This window comes from Nanorana parkeri, unplaced genomic scaffold, assembly GCF_000935625.1.
Source record: "Nanorana parkeri isolate BGI_ZX_2015 unplaced genomic scaffold, ASM93562v1 scaffold986, whole genome shotgun sequence".
Lineage (NCBI taxonomy): Eukaryota > Metazoa > Chordata > Amphibia > Anura > Dicroglossidae > Nanorana > Nanorana parkeri.
In genome coordinates this window covers 333,097-360,244 of record NW_017307254.1, presented here as the reverse complement: position 1 = coordinate 360,244, position 27,148 = coordinate 333,097, and the positions used below count along the sequence as shown (strand labels likewise).

Genomic DNA, 27,148 nt, shown 5'->3' with positions numbered 1-27,148 from the left:
TGAGTTAGTGGGTGGTGGCGGTGGAGGACGAAGTAAAGAGTTAAAAGTAGAAAAGAGTTGGCGAGGTGTGGATGAGAGTTTGTTAATGAGAGTGACAAAATAAGTCTATTTGGCATCACGGAGGAGTTATATTTTAGGAGGGCAGCTTTGTACAGGGTGAAGTCTTGCAGAGATCTAGTTTTTCGCCACAGTCGTTCAAGAGTGCGGCTATGTCTCTTGAGATTTTTGGATTCATCTGTACATAGACATTGTTCACTGTTGTCACCATCAGGAGACCCACCCTAAGATGGAGTGAATGCAGACAGGAAGTGGCTGCAAAGAGACTGTGGGAGTCAAGCAGGAATGAAGAAACAAAAAGGTGAAAACGAGTATTTTATTAAGAATTATAATGCATAGTGCTTCAGCAAACTAAACTTTATTCAGAGTTTACATCTCCTTTAATGTTGGTTGTTCACACTCTTATAGAATGTCTAAAAGTTCCTCTCTTGGGGCATAGAAAAAAAAATGAGAAGTATTTAGCCAAAGCATTGGTCACGTGACTGAGCTGCCCTAAAGTAAAGGAACACATGTATTTCCTCATAAATATGTCTTTGGCACTCATGTCCCTGCCAGCCCATCCTGTATGCGCCTGGCACGAACAATATACTTTGCAGATTGTGAACCACATATACATAATGCTCCTAAACCCGGCCTGCTTTCCCGGCAGGCCGCAGGGTTACCAAGGTAACTAGGCTCCCTGTTCTCCCTCCTCCACTTCCCATCATGCACCGAGGCAGCTCCAAGTCCCCCCAGTGCGCCGCCATGTTGTCGGAGTGATAGGCAGCGGCAGGGAGACGGCTCCGGGGGCTGAGAGAGACACTGACCTAATCCGACTCCATCCTCCCGCTCCGCCCGTGAGTATACCTTTGATCTTGTCACCGGCTGATGCCGGGGAACCTAAACGACCGCCGTCCGCCAGTATTTCGTGCGTTTGCAGCTCCGGAAGGGGGAGACGGGTGTTAGAAAAGGGGCCGGTCTCCGAGGCTGGGTCCTCCCCCTGCCCATGTTTTGAGGCCTCTATTGTTACGGGAGCTGAAAGGGGGGGGCGCAGCGAATGAAGGCGACTACGTGAAATGAAACTTGTCCCGGTCGCCCTAAATGGTCACATTAATCGATCGCTCGGGTATGGGCTTGTTTATTTTTCCGCTTAGTTAGAGGCTGCCGTGACACATCAGGGGCTTTGTGGGGTTGCAGGCTTGTGCTGTGAGATCAGCTCATCTGGAGGGGCCTACAACTAGCTCTGCCCATAGAAGATCGCTGATTGAAAGAGATCAGATCGCCCGGGGTGGCCCCTGAGGCTTTTGTTTGTGTTGGAGCCGGCTTTCCCCTTCCTGCATGGACTCTTATGTGTTCCTGCAGATCAAACTAGTTCGATGTGTAAGCTGAGGGGTGGAAACATGGTCAGGGACTGTGAGGATGTGGTCATTCTTTGTGAATTGTGTGCATGCACGTACTGGTGAACAGAGAGATATATGTCAGAGTGGGAGGAGCCACAGGCGCTCTTATACCATGGGATGTTGTCACTTGTTTGTCACTTCGAGGAGCATGTTTAGGAAAATGTCTCTTTTATGGATACACATCAGGCGGGATTCACAAAGCTGACACACCAGCGTAAGGATCCTTAAAGTAACTGGGAGCAAAGAGATAAACAAAGGAGTGCCTGTAAAGGAACAAGGCCAAGTGCTTGTCGTGCACATGGCCGTACAATGTCAATGCCAGCTTATTATATCCATCAGGGAGCCACATAGAAATCAATGGCTGAGGGGGGTATATGTCCAACTTGTGTAAACATGCGCATGCCTACGGGTGCACAGCCCTGAAGGCAGTCAGTGTTCATGGTATTGCGCCATGTTTATACAAGCATAATGTATACCCACTTACAGCCATGGATTCCTGTGGGTATACGCTGGAAACACCGTGCTTATGGGTGCACAACTCTGAAGGCAGGCAGTCTGCGTCCAGGGTTGCGTGCCCGTAGGCATGCATGTTTATACACAAGTTCTGCGTATGCTCGCATGCAGCCGTTGATTTCTCTGGGCAGCTGTACTTGGGTTTGTATAAACTCTCACATGCGTATGGGCCCAAGGCAGGCTGAGGGAAATTTTTTAAAACTGGAGCAGCTGTGCATGACAACCAATCGGCTTCTCTCTTTCATTTTCAAATCTTAATTGAACACAGTGAAGAGAGAAGCTGGTTGCCATGGGCAACTGCTCCAGTTCTGATAAATTCCCCTCTCGGTGTTTAGGCCTGTGTGTTTCTGCAAGCCCAGCATCAATTTCAGTGTATTTTCCGTCAGTGTATTTGTACATAGAAATCAATGGCTGTATTCAGGTAAATGCTGGACTTGCATGCGTATAGACGCACGCCCCTGAATGCAGACAATCTGCGTCCAACACTGAAAACACAACATGGCGCTCAGGTGAGTATAGGCTCCACTCTATCCAGTTACAGCTCAGGTGCTGGCTTGCCACCACTAAAGCAATCAACAATGGCAGCAACAGGAACGCTGCACACCAAGATGTAAAACCGATTTTGCATTTCGGTGTGTGGCGTTCCCTGTTGCTGCTAGCGTTGCAGGCAGTCTGCAGTTAAGGTGCCACTAAACGCAGGCGTTTAATCTTAAAAATGCATTGAAGTGCCTTAACTATTAACAAAAATGTATCTTATTTATGTATCACTCCGCCGTAGATCCTCAAATCATCTCTGAATTGGTGCTGACACTGTCCTTCCTTCTGGAGGGTGGCTACTTTTGTTCCCCATGGTCCTTGTGTGTTGTAAAGTAGTCACTCTCCAAGCTCGCTCCTGTGATGGACTAAAATCTCAATTCAAATTAGTAAAGTATACATGAGATTGTAGTCCCATCACAGAAGTGAGCTTGGAGCGGTGACTACTTTACAACACACACAGGGACCATGGGGAACAAAAGTACCCACCCTCCAGAAGTAAGGACAGTGTCAGCACCAATTCAGAGATGATTTGAGGATCTACAGCCGAGTGATACACAAATAGGATACAATTTTATTAATAGAGTACTTGAATACACTTTTAAGTTTACTGTCTTTTAAGGTTGTGTGCCCTTATGCAAGACCAGTGTATACGCATGACCATACAATATAAATTCTGATGCATTTCCCCTGCCACGGATCCAGATGTGCTGTAACAGACCCCCATAGAACTCAATGGTTGTAAACAGGTTTACACTGAACTTGCATAAACACTTATATTCGTATGGGTGAACATCACCCAGCGCAGATAGTCTGTATTCGGGTTTCTGCACCCATATGCAAGTCCGGTGTATACCCACATACAGACATTGACTTCTATGTTGCTGTAAGCAGTACCTGTGGCTCTCTGTCAGGGTAAATAATCCCAGAATTTACATTGTACAGCCACAGGCAGCTGTGTGCACGAGCCTTACTAGTGCGGGGTCACTGATCATTGCTCTCTTGAAGTGATACCAGAACCTGAAGAATGTTTTGCATCCGAGTGTCAGATGCATGTGTCCTCCACCATGGCCTGTGGTTCCTTCTGCCAGATTCCTATGTCACTACAGCACAGTAGGGATTTTGGGGTTGGGGGCGGATTCCAGAACCACAAAGCTCAGTGGGGAACCAGGCATCGGACACTCCTGGAAGTGTCGGGTGCAAATAATTTTTTTTTGGCAGCGTGTGCCTATTTCCCCACCCGCCAGGGTTGAAATTATGCCAGTACTTGCATTGTACAGGCTCCGCTGCCCGTGCATACGGGCCTTTAATGGTGTTCTGTTACAGGGGCTTCATTTAAAAGAAGTGAGTTACTTTCAGTTGGGAGTCGGTGAGATTTAACAATCGTATTCAGATACCTGAAAATATAAATCCTGCAAGGTTTGTAAATTGAGCCTGTGGACAGCTGCAAGTTTTTCATAATAGTTTTCATTATCTAGTACGGTTTTTATGTCAGCTTTTTATTTTTCCACTAAAACTGTTGCTTTAAATGACCTTTTTATTGGCTTATTTGACCCTCCATTTTACTTCTCCAGTTAACCTGACCATAGATTTCATACTCCTAATGTATCTTGATATTTCCATGTCATGGGGGCAAATGCGTTGTGTTCCGGTAGTTCCGGTGTGCGTATGACAGCGTACGGCCACATCCTCCAATAGGGAAGAACAGGCTGCTACATGCAGCACTTGTCCCTCCTGGGAATGGCCCGATACAGGCGTGCACGGACGTGTACGCCCCAAATAAGGCCTTAATGTTTGATGCGCTGCCTTACATGGGGAGAGCTGTTCATATACCCTATGCACTAAAACTACAGTACTACTACACCCATTATCATACTTTTATTCTGTAACTTGCTCACAAAGGTTAGATGCCAAATATAATGCTTAGGTGTGCGCACTACGTCCAAGTGCCAATAAAAAGTCCAGCTATGATAGAAATGGAAGTCTTACATGTGCTGAAAATATGATATTCTTTTTTAAACAATTGCACAGTGTCTTATACACACACACACACACACACACACACACAGTCTGTTTCAAAACATTTTTTCAGACCAAGCCTCTAGTTATTCCTCCGTCTTAGATGTAGCTTTGTAGATGTAAGCGTATAGCTAAAAGCTCACATAATCTTTAACTTATTGTAATTTCAAAATCCTCTTCCAATTGTGCTACTGTGTGGTCACCCTGTTACCAGGGCTTCCATTGGAGACTAGAAATGGGTATTTCAGAGCGGGTTACTCAGTCATGGCCCACAGTTGTCACTGTTAGAAACCCCACCCTGAGAAGTGCCATACAGCCATCACTGGGGGAGATGCATGTAGGTTGGGAGTGGGTGCAAGGAGTCTGCAGGAGATGAGCTGCATGGAGATGCAACAAATTATTACAAAAATTGTGAAAATATATTAAAGGAAGTACAGTCTTTGGCTTTTGGGTGGTGACATGTCCAGTGTGCTGGTAAAACATCAACCAAGAGCTATGGGTGGTGAGATGTGCCTCAGTCACTGGGACCTGCTATAATGTAACTTGGCCAACAGACTGGTGCAACATGTGTGGTCCAAACCCTCCGACTTGGAACAGGGAAGAATTGGGGCCTTTTTCTGTAGATTGCACCATTTACATGAGATCACACATGCTTCTGATGGTTGGAAGCTTCACGTGGCCTGGTCCTTGTATGATCATTGTAGGTGATGCTCAGATAATTTTCGGGCATGCATTATCAAGCCTGTCTTTGTCCTTTCTCCATCTTCCTCAAAGTCTTTAACAAAGCTAATATTGTAAGGCAGGGCAGTAAGATTATAGTTAATAGTATTTCTTACAGCTGCTATTCTGGTAAGCTTGAAGTGAAGCCTCATTGTGCTCCACAGGAAATGTTCAAATGATTTCCTAGCAGCCATGTTGTCTGTCTGTAGTGGTCTACAGTTGACAATGGAATGTTCGCATGGCCACATTGCAAGTTATGCAAACATTCCATTGTCAACTGCTGATAAATATGGTTTTCACTGCCATGCTGTATCACTGTATCATTATATTTCAAATGTGTTGAGAATGGTGGAGTTGGACTTCAGATCTTGTAAACTGACTGGCTTTTATCTATCTAGTAGTTGTATCGTGATACAGTTGCTTTTAGGACTACTTTTATTTAACAAAAAAAAATAAGAATGTTCCTCTGTTAAATCTGAACTGAGCATGTAATAGTTGCTTGTGGCTTCCAGATGATGGTGGCAAGGGTGTGAATTTCTCCCTGAGCGTAGCACATTTTACACAAAATGGTGGTGTGGTGTGGTCTGGAAAGGAATAGCACTGTACTATTTATGTAGTTTCATTTGTGTCTCTCCCACACTGCTGCTGCTGCTAATGTGAAAACAGGAAATCTAACACCTGATCATCAAACTTATCTGAAAAGTCTGATCCGCTTCTTGTTTTAGCTGAGGACATTGATCACATTTTTAACTGATGGATTAATAGTAACTATAACCAGCTAGATTTTTGGCCTATGCAATTGGCTTACGTTTGAGTGGCCATAGTTCTTTGAGATGTTCATGATTCACATATTTTAGTATACTTGTAAGCTCAGATCACTATTTTAGTATGTAGGGGCCACATTCACCCAAAACTGGTAAGTCAGGGTTTGCTGGCTTCTCACATCTTTTGGACTTGAGAGAAGGTTCCAAACCACTTCCCATTGCTGGTAGGATTGACTCCTGTCTAAATCGGCCCTGGTATGCATGTGAGATTGTAAACAGGCAATGTGAATGTGTGGTATGTATCAATTGTCAAACCTATATAAATAATTATGCTCTAATGCTGGGGCCTTTGTAAAGTCAGATAATGGTGTCCCGTTCCCCTGAAATTATAATAGTGACTTCAAAAAAAGTCTTGGCTTTTTGTGTACGTTTAATCAAAATCTTGATGGCTGGGCTCATTCATGGGCTTTTCCGCTCTCTTAGGCCTATGGAGAGTTTGTACTTTGTACTCCTGAGGACTGCGGACTCCCCATAGGATTCAGTGGAATTCATAGGGTATGCACTGACCTGGCTGGCAGGATTTACACAAATACCAACAAGGTATAGGGCGGATATCTGCTGGATCAGATACACTTCTCGCACGTAGCGGTGTCCTGCGTTTAACTGCAGCTCCGCGCTTGGACACACAGAAAGCAAATGTTTTCTACGTGCCATGTTCACACCACAATGCGGGTGTGACAGGCTGCCCTGTAGAAAATTGCAAACTCAGCATTTTTTTTGGCAGTACACTGGATGTCACCACAGGTTGCCGCACACCATGCTGCTGTGTAAGGACCTGGATGGAGTGCACACATCTTACTCTCTACATAAACGTAAAAAAAGGAAACTGAAAGCTGGAGCTGTCACTGTTTATTTTTTTTTTTTTATGTTGCGCTGTGATTTGTAAAACAATAAAAAGGGAAAAAAGTAATTGGCATCCATGCTTAACCCCGCTGGGCTATTGTATTTTGACAGTGGTGGGTGTGCCGCTGTTAGAATACCCGAACAGTGACGGCAGCTAATTGGCTGCAGTCACTGTACAGCTGAGAATTTTTGGACCAGCTCCTTCTACAAAAGTGAATTGAAAAATTGTCTGGCGAACAAAGGGGTGCCTGCTGGGCCACACACCGGCTGAATTATGCCTGAGTCGGCTTACTGCTGGCCATTCGCTTTTACATAACATGCTGTCCTCAGGGCTGAACGAGAGAAATCAGTCCATTCCCCCATCCATACTAAACAGCATAGACAAAGGCATCTCCCATGTCGGCTATTGTGTTCAGCCGATATCTATTCCGTCGTGAGTCATCCCATTCAGCTGCAATCCAGCAAAATTTGAGCAACGTATAGCCAGCTTAATTGCACCAAGTGTGTGTATACGTGTATATGTATATATACACTTTTTTTTTTTTTTGGAGTTCAGCTTCCAGGGTTGTTCTCACCCCAGCATCACTATGTAGTAAACCACTGAGAAATGCACGTACTTTTTTTGTCCCCCCTGGCCTGGTAGATCGTGCCCTCCCCCTCCACAGATGCATATTTACCAAGATTTGGGGCATCCCGTGTTTGTTTACTTGTAAGTTGGAACACTGCGGCGTTCACATTTGTTCAGGAACGTGCCTTACTAGGCAGTGAAACTTGAGTTTGAAGAACTACCCTGAAGCCTGCACCTTTTAAAAGAACCCACCCTCCAAAAGAAACAAGTTTGCAATGACTGATCCATATATCTATCCTCACACAAATCCTTTAATCTCCCACTATAGGCATCTTCCCACTTATCCTTTTTGCATCCTTTATGATGCATGCTGACATATTTTTGGGGGGCTGCATTTCAGTTGGTTTAAATAGAAGAATGCATCATGTGTGTGTCGTTAGTATGAACTGGCCTTGCTAGGGGTCGTCTGCATGATTCCGAATGTATGACAATGCCTCTGGTGGCTACATTCCCAAGCCTCTCCCAAAAACATAAATATCCATTTTTATATAATAGACATCATTTAATTCCTGTGTTTTTGTTATCCAATGTACATCATAAATATTTTTTTTTTTTGTGCTTTGCAAAGCTTGTTTCTTCTGAAGTGACATTAGAAGCGGGTGTGAATAACCTTTTGCTCTGTATAATTGTATTCATTCAAACATATTATTATTGTTATACAGGATTTATATAGCACAGTTTGCTCAGCGCTTTACGCAGCCCGTGAGCGCTAATGAGAAATAGAATAAATATTCTACCTGGGTTTAAGGTAAACCATTCTTAGAGAAGTATAGGGACTATCATCGTTAAAGGAGAACTATGGGGTTAGGACTTTTCCCCATAGTTCTCCTAAGGGTAACAGGAGGACACAAACAAGCGTCCTCCCGTCACCCTAAGCTCAACATACCACGAGCTACAGCCCGCGGTATACTGAGACCGCCGCAGCCGGAACGGATCCCGACAATTATGTCTGGATCCACCCAGCTGCGTGAGTGACAGCTGGCTCTGCCTATCTAGAAGCAGAGTCAGCTGTACCCTCCCCCGTCCATACCGCCAGTCAGCGCTAGAGGATCGGAGCGGGGAGGGGGGGAATCCAGCCCTTCCCCTGTCACGGCTCTTTGCCGGCACAGGATCAAGAAGCGAGCGCCGATATGTGTTCACTCACCTCCCGATCTACTGAGCCGACCTGTGACAGTTTCATTGTCACAGGTCGGCTAGAACTATGAGGTGAGTGAAAAGCTCTCCCCTCAAATGCTGAGTCTATATTTGTGTCACTGTTCCACAACAGGTATACACATAAGTTAAGGCAAGTATGTCTAAAGTCCTTATCTACATATTTGTTCTAAGTTAGTTACTCGGCGTATTAGGGCAAGGGGTCAGCATGATAGCCAGGAAACTAGCATTTGCTAAATGAGACATCAGCAGGGGCAGCGTTCTTACAACGAAAAGTTTTGCATAGAGTGGCAAAAGGTTTGCACTTAACCCTTGCAGGGCTGGGGTAGCCCCACTCAAAGGGTTCATTTTTTTACATGCCTGGAGTCCAAAGTAAAAAAATAAATAAAATAAAAAGCCTTTAGACTAGCACAATGGAAGTAATCTGTAACAAAGAAAAATATTTTTGGATTTACGCTATCATTTTCTGACTGCCGGATTGCATATTGGTATAATCTTTGCTGCAACATTGTTTGAGATCTAGTATCCAGCCTAGGATTGGGAAAATGAAAGCTTCCAATTAATGCTTCTGCCATGGGTATTTTGCTTTGCCAAAATCATTTTAAAGCCCAAGGGTAGCTTGGGCATACATTGAAAGAATGCAGTCCCTTGCACAGCTTAATTTTAAAAAGCAGATCCAAGTGCTATACGTGCCCAATCTCTGGCACTGTGCCCCTACACTCGCTGGTCACCCATCTATTGATGCTTGTCTTCTGGGTTAAATGAGGCTTGGCCCAGCTTTAGTCAGCCCACTTCCTGTACACAAAAACTTCCTGTGACCTACATTGGTACCGCTTCGGATGCACGCCCTAAGTCTGCATCCAGGGGTAGGCATCCGTACCTGTACAGATATGCAAGTTTGGATCAGCGTCATTGAGTTGTAGAGGTGCCTACATGCACCAGCTGTCCCTCCCTGATGCAGGCTTCTGCATGGACACGCACACGGCTGTGCATGTCCATGGGGATGATCCCTTAATGTGTACCTGTGGCAAGAAGAAACAATTTTTACAACTACTTAGCCTGTATGGGGTCTCCCTAGTGTTACCATCTTGTAATGTGTCACGAAGGGCAGGGCATGTAGTTTAAGGGGATAGACAAGTGTTTGTGTCCGGGTCGTCTTTATTCACAATGAGCCAGCATGACACAGACCCTCCCCCATCTTCCTCTGTGCACTGCCCCTCTTTTTACAATGTTGGAGGTGTCAGAGGATTCTCAAAACCACACTGACTGGCATTTGAAAGAATGGCTTCCTTTTTTTGCAGGTACACATTTTATATTTGTTCTGTATATTATACTGTAGCTTTGCATTTTGTAATAAAAGTACAATTGTCCTTTTAATTCTATCAGTGGCCTAAAAAACAAAAAAGGGCCCATTCCCGCTTGTGATGTGTGGCAGCTCTTACTGAAAACTGTTTGTGGCCCCAAAGTATGGCAATGCACCTGCTCTCTGTGTGGTGCAATGCCATTCATTGGGCTGCCTTGATGCAGTGCACATTAACGCATGGTATAACTCTCACATGGAAGGTCCTGCCAAGTGTAACTGTTTGCAGAGAACAGAAACTAGGTTTGTTTAGAGCTAGTAGTTTAGTCCGCTTACAAAAATAGAAATCCTGCATTAAGCTTTTACTTATTATTCTATTGTTTAGGTCAAAGGATATTTGTCTTTGTTATAGTAGTACAGGATTAACATACAGAAATGCTGATCCAAATATTTAACAGAGGGAGAAATGTAAAAGTATATCTAGCAAAAAAAAATTAAATAATTCTTTTGTTTTGGATATAGTAGTGAAAGATTCCTGTCAGGTTTTTAGTGCAATCCTAGGCTCCATTGGGGATATTTCTTCACTTCCTGTCTGGGAAAATGGTTGCCCAAAGGACTGAAGGTCAGGTGAAATCTCTCTAACAGCACCAGGGACAGCAGTAAAAATGCTGTTTATGCTAAAGTGAACCTGTGCCCACATTGTGCACACTAAAGTCAACATATTGTAAACAAACGTTAAAATCACTTTAAAACAATCTCTTATCTCTGTATCTAAGCATTTGTGGAGAAATTAATATTGAAAGTTCACAACACAGACACTGGGGGAACTTACCGAAACTGGAGCAGCTGTGCATGGCAACCAATCGGCTTCTCTCCAGTTTCTTCAGCTAAGATTTGAAAATGAAAGAGAGAAGCTGATTGGTTGCCATGCACAGTTTTGATTTCCCTCACTGTTTTTTTCTATATGAAAAGAATCTTTCATGACTGCCAGCTCCCTAATGTAAACAACCAGTAGGTGTTTCTAAGCAGTTTGGACAAAACGGATGTTTGAGAAGGAATAACTGCCACACTAACACCTTCCTAGCGGCGGGAGCTGCCCCTTTAAGAGGTCATAACGATGGAAGTGCTACATGATATTTCCAATCATTTGATCTCTGTGATTTGCTCTTGCAGTGATCATTTGATCTGGAGGCCATCTCTCAATCATTGCTAGGTGATGGGAGCAGTTGGTGAGAGAACGGCCTCAGTGATGGCGCCAATTCCTTTTTTCTCCTAACATAACACGATGACGCTGGCAGAGTACATATATGTGGCAGCACGGCATAAGACCCACTGCCATGCTACTACATGTATTCTACCATCAGTGTTAAGGAGTTGAAAGCAGTAGAGATTAGTTTTTAAAGCCTTTACTGCTACAAAATGTCGTTTTAGGCCTACCTGGGTGTACAGGTGTTGTACACCTAGACATAGGTTAGTCTTTTACAGGAGGTAATTGTGCTATTACATGTCCACACATGTTAATGTTGCAGATGTAATTCACTCAGTGGTACTGTCAGTGCTCTTTGCGAGTTAATAAAAATCTAAAAACGCGCTAATGAAATCTAAGGGTAAGATAAGGCGCGACAGAGGCATGCTAGTTGCTGCTTGTGTCGGATATCAAGACCGTATTACTTGGAACATGTTGCAATTAGAAGTGAGTAAACAATGACAAATATTTTGCTGCAGTCTGATCAGATGTCTTCTGACCTGCTGGTTGAATACAAAATTCTGCAAAGATAATAAATCGCTGCGGTTATTTGCGCTGTTCTTCCTAAATTCTGACTTTTTTTAAAAAGTTGTAGCTTTTGTGTACATTTATATTAGGAAGTGATGTTATAGTCTAGTTTTATTTCCTGACTAGGTGTGTGCAATCTCTAGACTCAGGTTTACACTCTTCCTGCTTTTTGAACGATATTGTCACTTCATGTCTTTCTGCAATCTGAAAAACATTAAAGGTGAACTCCAGGGATGCAGTGAGGGAAAGGGTTAAACATGGTCAGGTTTTTAATGCTGGCATGAACCAAAAACAAAGTGCAGCTCCCTTTACCCAAGTATCCCACCTTGATGGCTATCACCGGAGCAGGTGCTCCTTTTGGGAGAATAAACCCTACCACCACACGTTATATAGCACCATGTGTGGGAAATTTGGATGCGGGCGGGTCTAGCAGTGGCGAGCGTGAGGTGGGGAGGAGGTGCGGCGCGCAGCGTCTGTGGAGCTGTGAACAGGGCCAACTAATCAGAAGCCGATTAATCGATGATTGAAAAAGTTGACAACTTTTTCAATCATCGATTATAACCGATTTAGTTGTTGCAGCCCTAGTAAAGGTCCACTTTAAATCTTAAAATGTATTCCAGTACTTTTATTTATAAAAATATATTGTATTTGTGTATCACGTGGCTGTAGGTCCTCAAACCATCTCTGAATTGGTGCTGACACTGTCTTTCCTTCTGGAGGGTGGCTACTTTTGTTCCCCATGGTCTCTGTGTGTGTTGTAAAGTAGACACCGCTACATCAGGGACTAATGTGAATGTACAGTATGTAAAGTCTGTGTAAATTGTCAGTGCTATATCGATGCCTAAACAAAATAATAACATTCCAGTAGTGTATGAAGAAAAATAAGGTGGCAGTTCACTTTTACGCATGTTAACATATGGACTGTTGATCTTTTTCTGACTGGACAAATGTAAGCCCACGTAAAGCTACACATGTGACGATAGCCATATGCAATGAAAAGCCTTCATCCCAGGGATCTATCGGTTTTTTGCAATAAAACCTCACAAAAATGTTTGAAAAGTGATTTTAAAGATGCCATGGTCTGGCAGCAGTTATCTGATCTTTTGTGTTGGGTCATGTATGTTGCTTAAGCTGAAACTTTGGCAAATTGCCAAACACATTTCACATAGATATGCAAAAGATGTTTTAACTGCTAAGACCCCATTCACACTGTGCGATTTGTAGCGGGATTTCAGCTCAAAAATCACTCAAACATCAGCTCAATGTAGCTCGTCCAATGCATTTCAATGGAACTGTTCACATCTCACAGCTCAATGTCGCCTGTAGCTCAAGCTTGTTGCTTGAACATGACCTATTTTTCCGTGGATTTCGTGCGATTTTGGCCCCCATAGACTTCAATGGTGTAGCTCAATGTCGCGCTACAGAAGGGTCAACCTTTGCACAGAAATATAAGGAGGAAACAGGAAGAGGAATTATGTCATCGAGACCACTTTTGATTTGATACAGCCCAATGGAGCAGCTACGAAGTCCATGCCAAAAGTAGTGCTATGTAGCGCAACAATATGTGCACTGTAGCTCTTAAAGTCTCTCAGCTCAAATCAGCGCTGAAACTCTGTAGCTCTGTCTCTGAGATATGTAACTGTTCACCCATTCCTGAAGTTTACCCAGACAGCACAGGCAGGTTGGTGACCTGGTTTTTGTTTTCTACTGCATTGAAGCAAAACAGCTTGGTCGCCTCCCTGTACCTTGACCAGTGTGTAATGCCTTTTACAAAATAGAGTATCTGGGAAGTCCTTGAGGTAGTGTCAGGGGCTAGTGAGTATGATAATTATTAGTGACTTTGAGGAGATGTGCAGATTAATAAATGTTGGCTTATTGGGTGACGTAATTGGCACTGATCTCAAGCTGGCCATATACTCTATGATTTTGGCCAGTTCTTGATGAACAGGCCAAAATGTGCACAGTGGGTGCCACTGTAGTCGCCTTTTGGGTCAGCATCCCTTGATCAGCTTATCAAAGGAGACGGTTGGAAAATCTTCGAACAAACAGAGGCGGCAGCCAATGAGCTGCCGACTCAGTTGAGGTCTTCTTAGGGCGGGCGGCGGTCACTGTCAGAATACAAAGGAAACGGTGGGGATTTCTCAATCAACGCTTGTAAGCGTTGATGGCGGAATCTGTAATTTTACTTTGTTCAGCCCGCAGATTGAAGGAGGAAAATATTACAGTGCGTGACCAGCTAAACTGTGGAAGGTTGATTGTCTAGTACAGCATAGATTGATAGAGATGTCACTGTATGTGTGCACCATTCTGCATCTTCTGGACATTTGGTTGAGTTGGATACAGGCTCCCAGAAAATCTTTCTAGTTTAAATGTCTTGTCGCACAGGGTTTGACATGCCAGGGTGACGCGTTAGATTTCTTAAATGACAAAGTTAAATTCGTGTGGGGTTTTATCTTCATGTTAACAGGCATCTCATAGACTGGCCCCCTCCCTCCCAACCAAAGCCACATTAGCCCATGTGCGTCAGCTAGAGCTTTATTGCAGCTTTGGATTACTGAAAACAGACGTACATGCAGTGGGCTCCTGTGTTAACTCTACTCTTAAGTTAATTGTCCGATGAGTCTTGGCCAGGCAGGGGTAAAGTTGAGTACAGAGGAAATGTAAATAGACTGAGTTTTTGCTGGCTGGTACATCCAATAGAAGACTGGTCATGACTAGATAACTAGGCATGTCGGAGTCAACTGAAACGGTGGCCAAAATGTATTTGATCTTCAAGGGGCCACATTATGTCTGCTGATTGCCACACCTGCATTATAACAAAAAAAAAAAATGGCACTTGGGTAATTAAAGCTGCCCATACATCTTACAATTATCTGCAGATTTTCTGTGGTCAGATGAAAAAGGTGGAACAGATTCCTTCATCTACACTTAACTGTGTGGATGGAGGAATCTCCACCTGGGCCAAGCTTCAGTATCTTGTTAGTCGGCCCCGCTGGCTCCCAAAATACCTGAACAGTCTGATTGGATTTGTTTTTTCCAGGGCTGGAGAAAATCTGCAGATAATTGTAAGGTGTATGACCAACTTAACAGTCTAGTACCAGTTGCAATTAGCAAAATTTCATGCTAGAGAAAAGGGCCAATTTTATGTTTCCTTTGAAGTATTTAGATACAAAACTATGTATGGAATGGTAACATTTATCAACTTAAGAAGAGGCCGGACCTCATTTAGTTAAAATCCTTAAAGTGCATGTCTGTGAAGAATTGGGGGAAAAATAAACATTCAAAACATCTCTCCAATACATGCATTACCTATATTCTGGGTCTGTAAAAAAAAAAAATACCCGTTCTGACAGAAATCTAGTGAGCTCCTAACTTTCAGTTGTGTGCTGACATCGGAGTTCTTCTGCTGCACTGACATCTCCAGCAGTGTTGTCAGACCTGCCCATTTCTCTCCCTACAAAACCGCTTCCTCTTATGTTATGGTGCTGAGGCATGGGGGAGGTGTTCTGTAGCTCAGTAGAGTAGAACTGGGCACGGCTGACAACATTGCTTAGTGTTTTGGCGCTGCAGAGGCACAGTGTTGTCAGCTCAAACTGTAAGTGAGGAGTTAAACAAAAAACGATTTTGCTTGGATAGAGATATACTGAATGTCTGTTTTTATCCCCCTCCCACGAGAGGCCTCAAAGAAGGATCAAGAGGGCCGCATGTCAACTAGAAAATATCAGTGTAACATACCTGGTTTAAAAGGTGCTGACAGGCAAGCTTTTTAAGACAGAAGAGACTGTTGTCACAGATGCTTCTATCTGCCTATTAGCACTTTTTGCTGTTAGTGTCCACTGAGCCACGCATGTGGATCTCCGTGTACAATGAACAATAGAAATCACCAGCACTCCGTAAATGAAATTTAAAAAAAGTCAATTTTTTTGGACTAAACGTCACATCTCTGCCCTGATGAAGGGACCCTACGTGGTACCGAAACGTTGGATTATGCGATATGTGTGACGTTTAGTCCAAATTGACTGACTTTTTTTTTTAATTCAATTTACAGAGTGCTGGTGATTTCTATTGTTCATTGACTGTTGTACACAGCGCCATCTGTGATTGTCACTGCGAGCACCACTATTTTCACTTGAACCGGAAGCGTTGTAAGGAGTGCAGGGGGACCAACTGTTTTCTGGAATCATCACTGTGTACAGTCTCGGCACAATTATGTGCCAGGAGAGCTGCTTTGCTGCTATTGCAACTACATATACTGTTTTGGTTTTGTAATGACCATGCCAATTGAATTCATCTTATTTTAAATTTTTATTTTTTTTATTTTTTATAGGCGTTGGTGGAATGAGCGTTGCATGTGTTTTGAAGAGGAAAACAGTTCTCTGGCAGGACTCCTTCAGCCCCCACCTGAAACAGTACACAGAAGGTACCCTTAACCACAACATGCCCGTGGTCTTGACATCTGGACCTGTGGGCCAGCAGCAGCCACCACAGCTTCCAACTCATTCTGCACTGGCTGCAGGACCCCACGCCAGCCCTGTGGGCAGCTCAATGGGAGTGGCTGGGCGCTCGCAAGATGACGCAATGGTGGATTACTTCTTCCAAAGACAGCACGGAGAACAGTTAGGGGGAGGCGGAAGTGGTGGCGGAGGTTACAACAACAGCAAGCATCGTTGGCCCACCGGAGATCATATACATCCAGAACATCAGGTGAGTAAGCACATTAGTAATAGTTTTAATGAAAAGTTTAGGATTTTCCAGGGCTGGACAATTTCTGTGAGCCAGGGTGTCAATGGGCATACAAAGTTAGGGACCCTTTCACCTTGTCTATTCAGGTCACTTTAAAGCCTACACCCTGGCCCAGTTTTTCCCACGTTCACAGCACTTTTCCCACTGCTACAGCTATTGAAGTTGCTGCAAAATACATGGTGCACCTGGGTACTGGGGAGCATGTGACCTTTTCCTACGTAACTGTACTTGGGCCTAGTAACCAGTTGCTAGGCTTGAACATTAACACATGACACATACATTGTTTTATGTAATTCCTGGTACCTGGTATTTCGTGGTGGTTGCTACTGAGGGGTGGGGGAACGCTGTGTAGTTGAGTTTAACAGAGTCAGGGAATGGGCAAGGTGACAGGTCATCAAGATATATATTTGTCTGTTTAAACAGCCCCGATGCTGGCGACGTACACTGTACGTCGTCAGTCACGAAGGGGTTAAATTTTAGCTTCATACACATGGAGTTAATTTTGTCTGCTTCTTAATTAACCCGATAAAATTTGCTCAGTGGGTGGCTATGTGCCATCTCCCATCTAGCATACTTCTTTTGAGAAATCAATCAGATGCAGGGCTGGCAGTTGAGGTATTTTGACAGATGACAGGCTGATTGTCAGAATACAATGACTGCAATAGGAGATTTCTCAATCCACGCTGTTTATTGTGGATAGTGGAATCTGGCCTCTAGATTGGTCCGACTTACTCCTGTTTCTACATACATGTAAGCTTGTCAGAATCATAATGGTATTGAGCAGGGTGCAATACTACAATGACATCTTTTGGAGTGGTCGGTGTGGCCCATATCCCAGTGAGTTCTTGTATGTAAATTGGCATTGATGTCTTCCTGCTGGCTAGTAAAGATGTTCATCACAGTGATGGGGAACTAGGAAGACGCTGAAGGGGATAGGCCAGCTCTTCACAGTACCAGTAGATGTATTTGTTTGCATATTACAACACAATTTAGCACACATGGGGCTCTCCAGAAGACACCTAATATTTGTTTATAGACCTGTTGCAGACAAAAGACAATCTACAGAACAGCAAGTTTGGAAAAAATGCAGAAGTGGACGTTTGCATATTAACATTCCGTCAGGTTTCTTTGATTGCATTTTATTTGTAAAACTACACGCATTTTCTTGGCTTTATTGGTGATGGGTTTACTTTGAGGTGAACATGCATTTCCCCCTTAAAGGGTAATGTATTTGGTTTGCTTGATGAGAAGCACCGTAGGCATGCTGTAAAGAATTAAACATACATGGCTTTTAAGTGCATTTTCCTTTTTGTCTGCCAAAAACTCCAGCAACTTTGAGGTTTTCTTTTAGTGCAGAAATCTCAGTTTTACTATTTGTGATTTTAAACCTCTTGCTGCCTTCTTGTGACCACTCATCAGATTTGTGTGTTTATATGAATGCCATTGTGTGTTGTGGGTTTTGGAATTTTGCTATCAGCAATACATTGTTAACGAGAATATTACTCTTAATTTTGAGCTCCCAATAAAATGCATGAGGTACTGTATATGAGAACACATAGTCCTGTTTTTCTTAATGCTGAAATAGGTGAAATTTCAAATGGCTGGAAATTTAAAAAAAGTCTGATGGACAATTCTGCACTGGTCACGCTTTTTCAGCACAGCCCCAACTTACTGACAAGGCAATAGCCGTGTTTTCTATCATCTCAGTTCACACCACCGTGATGTGATGGTGTGCACTGGAAAAAGAACTGCCTGCAGTGATGCGGTACAACCACGTCGCTGCTGTAGAACTGAATGAAATGTCATTCGTGACAAAATTCATAAAGTTGTAAAAAAAAAAAGTACATCTGCACTTTCTCTCACCGCACATGCCTTGCGTTTAGCACGGTTTGCTGGTGTGGATCGACCTTTTAATAGTTCAGTGCTGTGTTTTATAGTCCAGTCCATGCCCTCAGTGAACTTGGTGCATGTAGCCAGAATACCAAAAAATATAGTACAGTTGAAATCAAAAATTTACAACTGTACTATCAGCTAAATCAGGTTTATTGGCAGCGTTTACAAACTTTCCGTTGTTTGCAATGACCACATCAAACAAAGTCAACACAACAAATGTTTCAATGGTTTCCCCAAATGCAGCTTTTAATGACTTCTGCAGTCTCAAAATAATTCAAGCCCCCAAATCGAATCTCTCACTAGAGCACAAATGTGAGCTTTCCGAGAAGGCGCATTTGGGAAAACCCTCGAGTGACTGCAAAAGACCTGCAGCAAGACTTGGTGGCAACAGGCATTGAGGTTTCAGTTTGCAGAACTCGTACAAAGGCATACACCACTACTGACCCAAAAGCACAAGAGAGGTCAGCTCCAATATGCTCAAAATCATATAAATAAGCCAAGGAAGTTTTGGGATTCTGTTCTGAGCTGTGAAACAAAACTGCAACTTTTAGGCCCTATGGATCAGCGAGCGGTATGTCTGGAGGAAGAAGAATGGAGCATAAGCTAAAAAGAACACTCTGCCTACAGTTAGACATGGTGGTGGCTTGTCGATGCTCTGGGGCTGTTTTGCATCCTCTGGCACTGGAAACCTGCAACGTGTGGAAGGCAAGATGGATTCATTGAAGTATCAGGAAGTCCTGAAGCTTGGGTGTCATTGGACTTTCCAACAGGACAATTATCCCAAGAAAATTCCTCCAAGGCTTGATTGCAGAAGATTATACAGTGGCCATCGCAGTTACCTGACTTGAACCCCATAGAAAATCTCTGGTGGGACTTGAAGAAGGCGGTTGCAGCACGCAAACCCAAGAATATTCCCAAACCCAAGAAAGTACTAAAGATGATTGCCATAAAGGGGTTGAATAATTCTGAGACTACAGAAGTCTTTTAAAAATTGCGTTTTCAGTTGAACTTGGGGAAACCATTTGAAATATTCATTGTGTTGACCTATTTTAATTGCTTTTGTTTGATTTGTTCATTGCAAACAACTAAAAGTCTGTAAACGTTGCCAATACACCTGATTTGCAATGTGGGTTCAATAATCTTGATTACAACTGTAAGAGTTGTAATAAAAAGATGGGGGCAGAAGTAATAACTCAAAACTGATCTTTCCTCAGTGAAATAAAGCTTATCGCTAGGCCAAACCTTTTTTTAGTAGTGGATAGAGCGTTGAGGGGACCTCCTGTCAAATTTTTATTTTAGTCTGTGTCCCTATTGGAGAGATTCATGCCTCTATTTGAACTTGTGACCATTGTCACCGAGAATAAAAGTGAGGGGGAATCCAAAATTTAGAGTGGTCCCCCCCCCCTCCTTTAACATTCTGTTGAGACTCTAGGACAGGAATCTCCCCAAATGGGACAATGGAAAACATAAGCTTGCGTGGGTTTTAATCCCTCCCTACTCTTATCTAAAACGTAAAAAAAAATTTGGGGCTATAAATCTACTTTATAGCCCCTTTTTAGCTTTTTATATTTGATAGGCTTCAATAACGGGCATTTCCCTCAATACCCCTGCTTCTCTGTGGCTTTCTGCTGGTTTAAGGATTAAATGATTTGAAGTATCCTGTGCCTACTTCTAAAAGTTGAATTGTTAAAAATGTCACCAGCACACCAGTATCCAGTGAGATAAGCAAAAGTCCATTTATTGCAGGAACATCGCCATTCAAAAACTAGCGCTTTCGGGGCCATGCAGGGTCCCATTGATTGGCATTCTGAGCCTAATGAAGGGGACCCACCGTGACCCCAAAAGCACTAGTTTTTGAATGGCGATGTTCCTGCAATAAATGGACTTTTGCTTATCTCACTGAATACTGGTGTGCTGGTGACATTTCTAACAATTCAGTTTATTTGTGGTGCCATCCGTGGTCACTACATGCACCCACCTGTCTTACAGGTTCTTTATCCGGTAAGGAGTGCAACAGGGTATCTGTTCACTACTTTTAGAAGTTTTCCTGAATGAGGTCCCACCTGTTTTGCAGTTTATATAGCCTATACTTACATACTTTTAAAGCTGAATACTTCAGGCCTCTTTCTCTGAAAAAACATATAAGCGGCAATTAATAATATTATAAAGTCGCCAAGGTGCTGTCAACTTTTTCTGAAATGAAGTAGATGTGGCCCTCTGTATTCATAATGCAGCCGATTGAAGATTATTTTGACTTAATTGGGCCCACTGTATGATCTGAATTTGACACGCCTGCTCTAGCATCAGTATGCCAAGTGATACAGAACAAGCAAGAAGCCAGCCAAAACTCCTGATCCGCATACTTGTTCAGGGACTTAAAATTACTGATGCCAAGTGATGAACATGAAAAACGGGAAAGTAGGATTTTCATATTAGCAATGCCACCCCTCTTCCCCTTTTTTTTTTTTTCTCTCGGCACAAGTTTCCTTTACATGGCTGCAATACTTGATGTAAGAACATGGAAATTGATTCATCCTACCTGTGCATGATGGGAACTAAAATAGTTTTTTTTTAATGTGTATTTAAGCTCTCCAGGTAAAAAAAATATATATTGCATCAGACATCAGCGCTTGGTGTTTGCTGTGCGCCTTTCTATTAAAGCTGAACTCCAGTCAGATATAAAAGACACAAACTGATGCAGCTTGATAATGATAAAAACATTAAATAACAGTGTAAATGCCTAATTTTGACCTGGTATCAGTCTCTTGCAGTCGCTGTACAGCAGAGCTGGAGTGTGAGAAATATAAGCAGTACAAGGAGCCAATCATTTAATGTACCAAGAAGCATGATAGGAGAAAGCAGAGTCACAGAGACATGAGCTCATCACTGTTCTGCTTCTTCTCACACTGTCCAGTACAAGGCTGGGGTGGGTCCTGGATGACCTTAGCTCCGTTGAAGTGGACTAAATGATGCTGACAGACTGAGGACATGTAGTGGCAGAAAAAAAATACTTTGGGGAAAATCTGTGGATTGAAGGTGGATTTTGCAGCAGTAGCTGGTAATATTCTTCTAATTATTTTTATCTTGTTTTTGGGTGGCATTCTGCTTTAAAGCTTCTCACACCCTTGTATTCTGCCACTGAAAATGAACTCTCCTATGTTTCTTTGGGGGTGGCCATGCTGCTGTGCAGGGTCCCACAAAAACCTGCCATAGCCCGCCCTTACAAGCGTGCTACCGATTCCTACCAATTCCTGGCTCTGTGCGTTATCACGCACAGACCGCTCTAAAGCCCAAGATTGTAAGCCAATCCCCTAACCCTCCTCCTCTCACCGTTTAAATCACAGTGACTCCCAATACATGTAATGTAGAATTGTAGTCTTAAAACTGGCAGTCATGTGACAAGGCTGTGATGTGTACAGTGTGTGTGAGTTCTACCAACCAGCAATTTGGGGAAGCTACATTGAGTGACACAGAGCGAACAACGTTTTGCAGCTTCTAAATGTAGGTGAGTGTGGCTTTAATTTGAAAAGAAAAATCTGTGTGGTCTAATTTTTATTTATGGTCCTTAATAAATTCCTGTAACCTTCTTCTTTCTTTTTTTTTTGGGGGGGGGGGGGGGGTTTAGTCCTCTTTGGGTTCAAAGAATTATATTTACTAATGTCCTCCTGGGACTCGGTCTGCATCTAACGGGCTAGTGTCTGCTATTTGCTAACAGCGCAGAGCCTCTCTAGAGCCAAAGCCAGCTGTGCCTCCGCTGCATGTCCCTCCAATGAATGCTGGAGAATGGAGAGAGGGGGAATACCTGCAGGGAGCGGTGGCTGATGGTCACTACTCTCTGCAGGGAGAAGACCCTGGCCTGAGTGATCAGTGTTCACATTATTGCTCCGCTCTCAATTCTGTAGAGCCAGCATGTGACGCCTGCAGTGTCGCATGCCAGCTCTTAAATGTTAGGAACAGAATATTTTACTCTCCCAATATGATTCCTTTAATACTAAAGTGAAATTTACCCTTTGATAGGTCATTCTACTCAAAACGCAATGACCGATTTTGCTTAGAAGTCAAAGACGGTGGATTATCCACTGTATTATTATATTTCTGGAATTTTATTAAGATCTCCCCAACAGAGTTCCTTTCTCTCACCATTGACTTGCTTCTCCTGTTTTACTTCTGTTTTGTAAATTAAATAACTGGTCCAACAGAAGGTTTAAACCCTCGTAATGGCCACAGAACATTGAACAGGGATCTCTCTGCAAAAGCTGAACTGCCCAAAAGTCAATTTCTAAGGTGGTCTCTGAGAAATAAATTGGCCTTCTGCTGCACTTGTGAAAGGAAACGGGAGTGCTAGTATTCCGACAGAACCCGCATGCCCTGGAGTGTTCATATAAAGTTATAGTGGGGACTTAAACATGGTCAACCAGGCTGAACAATTATTTGTTTTTATGTTTTATAGGTGCGCTCCATGGATGAATTAAATCATGACTTTCAGGCTCTTGCACTTGAAGGAAGAGCTATGGGAGAAGTAAGTATGCATATACTTGTAAACCATGTGTTAACGAAAAACTTCTAATAAGTTAAATTAATTGGGGACATTCATGCCACCTCCTTTGCAGCAATGTGTGCGTTAACACAAAAAGATGGTGTGAACGGGACATTGTTCTGAATTTATCAGCTAGGGTTCAGTATACTTCTTCATGTGGTTTTGGAGTAGTTGTGCTTCCTTAGCACCCTGCATTAGGTATTGCTGGCAACTCCTGGCCTTTTTATGTTCCTAATACATAAGGGTGGCCTGATGCACAACATCTGTACTTGCATTAAGTGTACCTTGAATAATTGTCTACGAAATGTGTGTTTTTGTCTGTTGATGAAAGACTCATTTTTGTTAAATGTATCTGCTTACTGCCTGCCTAGCGCTGCGTGTTGACCCTATCAGATATTCCCACCAGGTACATGCTCGGTTCCACTCTTCTCACTTTAATGGAAAGCACAAACATAGCTTAAGTTTGACTGACTGGCTTTTCTTTTGAAGTGAGCGAGGTTTGGATTGAAATCCAGTAAGAGAATAAGAAGATTTTGAAAGGTTGCTGTGCAATTTTTTGCAAGCTGAACTGCAAAGAGCTTGGAGGATCTGCATTATTAGGTGGATGACCGCTAGTTTTAAGACTTGTTAAAAATAACTGATACATTGCTCATGGATGTACTGACCCTTTTGAAAATAAATCACCTACAACCTTGCACATTTAAAGAAAAATGCTAATTAAGATTACTTTTTTTTTTATTTATTTAAAGTAGCAGGAAATGGATGGCTATTAGCTGGGTAACTGGCCAGTCTCGTGGGATAGACTTGGGGTGCTTGGCATCCTCCATGTGGAGAGGTGGAGTGGATTCTTAATGTTACTTTGCATCCTCTTTGTGGAGAAATGGCGATCTTGAGGATCGCATCGCAAAGATGAAAGTCCTCTTTAAAAACACCAACTACTGAAGAATGCTAAAATGTGTGTTGATTAGCATTGAGGCCCCATTCACACCAGGGCGACAGCGTTTCAGCTCACTTTCCGCATGTTTTTTGGAAGGATGTTTTTGCACGTTTTTATGCGGGATTCAGAGCTGAAACATGGTTAAAAACACACAAAAACGTGCTGATCAGCGCGTTTCCACCGAAGTCTATGTGGAAAACGAGCTGATCCGCGAGACAAAAGTAGCTCAGGGAGCACTTCGAGCGACAGGCCTATCGGAACGCGCCTTTGCGTAACCGGCCCCCATAGGAATGTATGGGATTTTCAATGTTGGCGTTTCAGCAAGGAAAAATCCTCGCAACGAAAACGCCCTGGCATAAACGGGGCCTAAAGCTGATCCACTATCTGCAACTAGGAAAGTCAGAAAAGTTAGAAGCCTTATCTGCATACTTTATTCTAGGTCAGTGATTCAGAATATTGAAGCAAGAATTTTTTTCCAGATAGCAAACATTTTCAGAAGTGGAAGCCTTAGTGTTTTTCTAATGACAGAGTTATTTTAAATAAGAAAAAAATAATGGGTCTGTAAAGACCAGAGTAGTCCTCATTCGTGCTGAGCGGGCGATTAGTGTGAGCCCAGTTCGCCCAGGTGTGGGCAAAACTGACTGACGGGTCCATTCCAGCCCAATCAGTTGCGGCAGTCACACACCCCCGCCCCTTGGTAATGTGTAGCTGCAGGGCAGAGGATTTCCCTGCCACAACTGTTTGGACCAGAAGGGAGAGGGTGTGTCAGTCACAGTTTTGCATGGGCTTGGGCAAAATCTGGCAAACTGGGTTCACACCAAGCCCCTCGCACATCACTATTCACCACGTAATTGGTAAGAACCAGTTGGATACATTTCATTAATGATGATAGGAAAACTTATAATTTTTGGCTGGTCTTTTGCTTTCCTATATAAAAGGCATTCCAAATACCTGACCATATCTAATCTTTCAGCCATTAGAGTTGGTACAGGAAAATGTTGATGCTCAACGCTTGTTCTAAGTAGCAAGCAGTTAGAATCAGAAATGCCACTTCATCTTGGCAAAAAGCAGGACTTAAAATAAACTGTCTTGGTGTCATGAAGATGTTTCTTTGTTACAAGGGAAGTGGAAGCTATTTTAATATGTATATAAGTAGCTTTTCTTGTATTTATGTTATGATTAAAAGCCTATATTTTCCCCCAAGCAACTGTTGCCAGGCAAAAAATTCTGGGAGAGCGATGACTCCAAGGATGGACCAAAAGGCATTTTTCTGGGGGATCAATGGAGAGAGAGTGCATGGGGGGCATCCGGTAAGTGAATTTTGTTACAGATTTATGGTCTCGCTGCTATGTGCGTAAAGCGTGCGCATTATTTTACAACTGATTTGCAGCTATTGTGTTCAGCTTATAATGTGGTATTTGGGTAGTTTGATTACAGAAGCACACCCCTGAAACCTTTTGGGTTGTCAGTGGACGATCAGGAGAGCAGCCTGTACCTAAATTATGTGTATGTGAACCTGAGCAATGAACATCCCTTGTTTTCTTCCTTTTTGGTCTGTTAAATATACAGTTGAAAGTTCAAACTATACCTGCTGATCTGGCCACTGGTCCAATGTGCTGCTAAGTTCCTGTAGTAAGCTGAACTGCACTAAATTTTCAAACAACGTTATGAACCCTGCCTGCGTTCTTTTTAAACTAAAGAATACCTCTTCTATGTTTTATGGGGAGGTGTTCTGTAACCCCAGCACACTTCCTGTGCTGATGTAACATTCCTACTATATACATCTAGCTCTTCCCTGCTGGTTCTGCCTCAAGGCACTCTTTTGGCACGCACAGGGCTGCCATGCCTGTGTAATAATTCAAATATAGTTGATCTGTGATGTTGGCAGTTACTGTGCCTCTGGAGGCTAAATGAGTCCCCCAATGCAGCCATTTTTGGTTGCATTGGGTGTAGTTTCATTAAATTCTGTCGGCCGCCTACATCCCTGAGGGTTTGTTCTCGGGAGACCTAAGTGTTTTTGCAGCTAAAGAAAACATTGCATGATCCTTATTGTTTTCTCTTAAATAAGCACATGCTAAGATTGTCTGTGTGCAGTGTTCCCCTCTGTCCTCCATTGCCACCCATTTGAACATAGCCTTCCTATGTAGGGCAAAAGCTGGGTAAGGACATTGTAAGATGGTCAGAATAATTGAATATATAAAATTGGCTTTTAAAGATTTAACTTTCTTTTTCTAATGCATTTATCTTTCCTTTCCCAGATCATTCAGTTTCCCAGCCTATCATGGTCCAGAGGCGGCCTGGTCAAGGGTTCCATGTTGGCAGCGAAGTTAACTCCGTGCTCTCCCCTCGTTCTGAAAGTGGAGGCTTGGGAGTCAGTATGGTGGAGTACGTCCTCAGTTCCTCTCCTGGAGACAACTGCATGAGAAAAGGAGGATTTGTAAGTGCCTCTCCCTTAATACAAACAAGGGGGGGAGCCCTTCGATTGCCAAGATATAGAAAAATGCAGGTAAAAACAAAGATGGCTGCAGGTATACACAGTCAGTTTTTAACATTGTTAGTGCGCCCTTTAGGTTGTCAGTTTGACTGTGTGAAAGCCATATTGTGTTATCTTCTTCCCATAGCTAGAACGACAACAATTAACATAAAATCTTCTGAAACTCCCATTTATAAACACTATTATTTTTTTTTGCTGAACAATTTCTAGTACTCCAGAACGTAGAACTGGTAATTATAGGTTATAGTAGCAACATTTTCAGTCTTACCAGTAGCATTTTTTCTGGATGTCATATTTATGGTTTCTGATGCCATATTAATTGCAGAGGGAATTTGTGGCCAAGGTTTCTGATCGCCAAAATGTCAGCTTTAATTTTATTGAAGGCCTAGGAAATGTATAATTTAAACATAAATTGAGAGACTGTTTTGGGGTGAACCCATATGGTTATTTTAACCTATTTTAAAACACTTTTTGATCTTTTAGGGTCCTCGCGATCCAGAAGGAGAAGAAAATGACAAAGGGGATAAAAAAAGCAAAGGTGTCTATGAAGGGGATAAGTTAGGAGACCTGAAGGAGGAAGTTGACAATATGGACAAGGTTAATGGGCTACCAGTCCAGAATGGGATTGATGTTGACGTAAAGGATTTCAGGTATAGTATGATAAATTAAGGCCTTGGACTTTCTATAAAGAATATAACAGGCCCTTAATCCAATAAAACACATTGAGGGGAATTTATCAGAACTGGAGCAGACAAAATCTGGAGGAGCCGTGCACATCAACCAACCAGTTTCTTTAATTTT

General features: G+C 42.9%; 1 protein-coding gene across 7 annotated transcripts in view; it reads left to right on the top strand.

The window, feature by feature from the left end:
- The first annotated feature begins 758 nt into the window (after positions 1-758).
- Positions 759-27,148, top strand: part of PUM1 (pumilio RNA binding family member 1) — a 51,869-nt gene continuing 25,479 nt past the window's right edge. For 2 of the 7 annotated variants that reach the window (XM_018566902.1, XM_018566901.1), the window contains exons 1-6: positions 759-893; positions 16,071-16,447; positions 22,830-22,898; positions 25,058-25,163; positions 26,112-26,359; positions 26,831-26,997. In XM_018566902.1, coding sequence (XP_018422404.1) covers positions 16,082-16,447; positions 22,830-22,898; positions 25,058-25,163; positions 26,112-26,359; positions 26,831-26,997 — 956 coding nt within the window. In that variant the 5' untranslated portion in view covers positions 759-893; positions 16,071-16,081. Of the gene's footprint in view, positions 894-1,048; positions 1,163-16,070; positions 16,448-22,829; positions 22,899-25,057; positions 25,164-26,111; positions 26,360-26,830; positions 26,998-27,148 lie in introns of those variants that run through there. The other 5 variants (XM_018566900.1, XM_018566898.1, XM_018566904.1 and 2 more) reach the window with 3 other exon arrangements.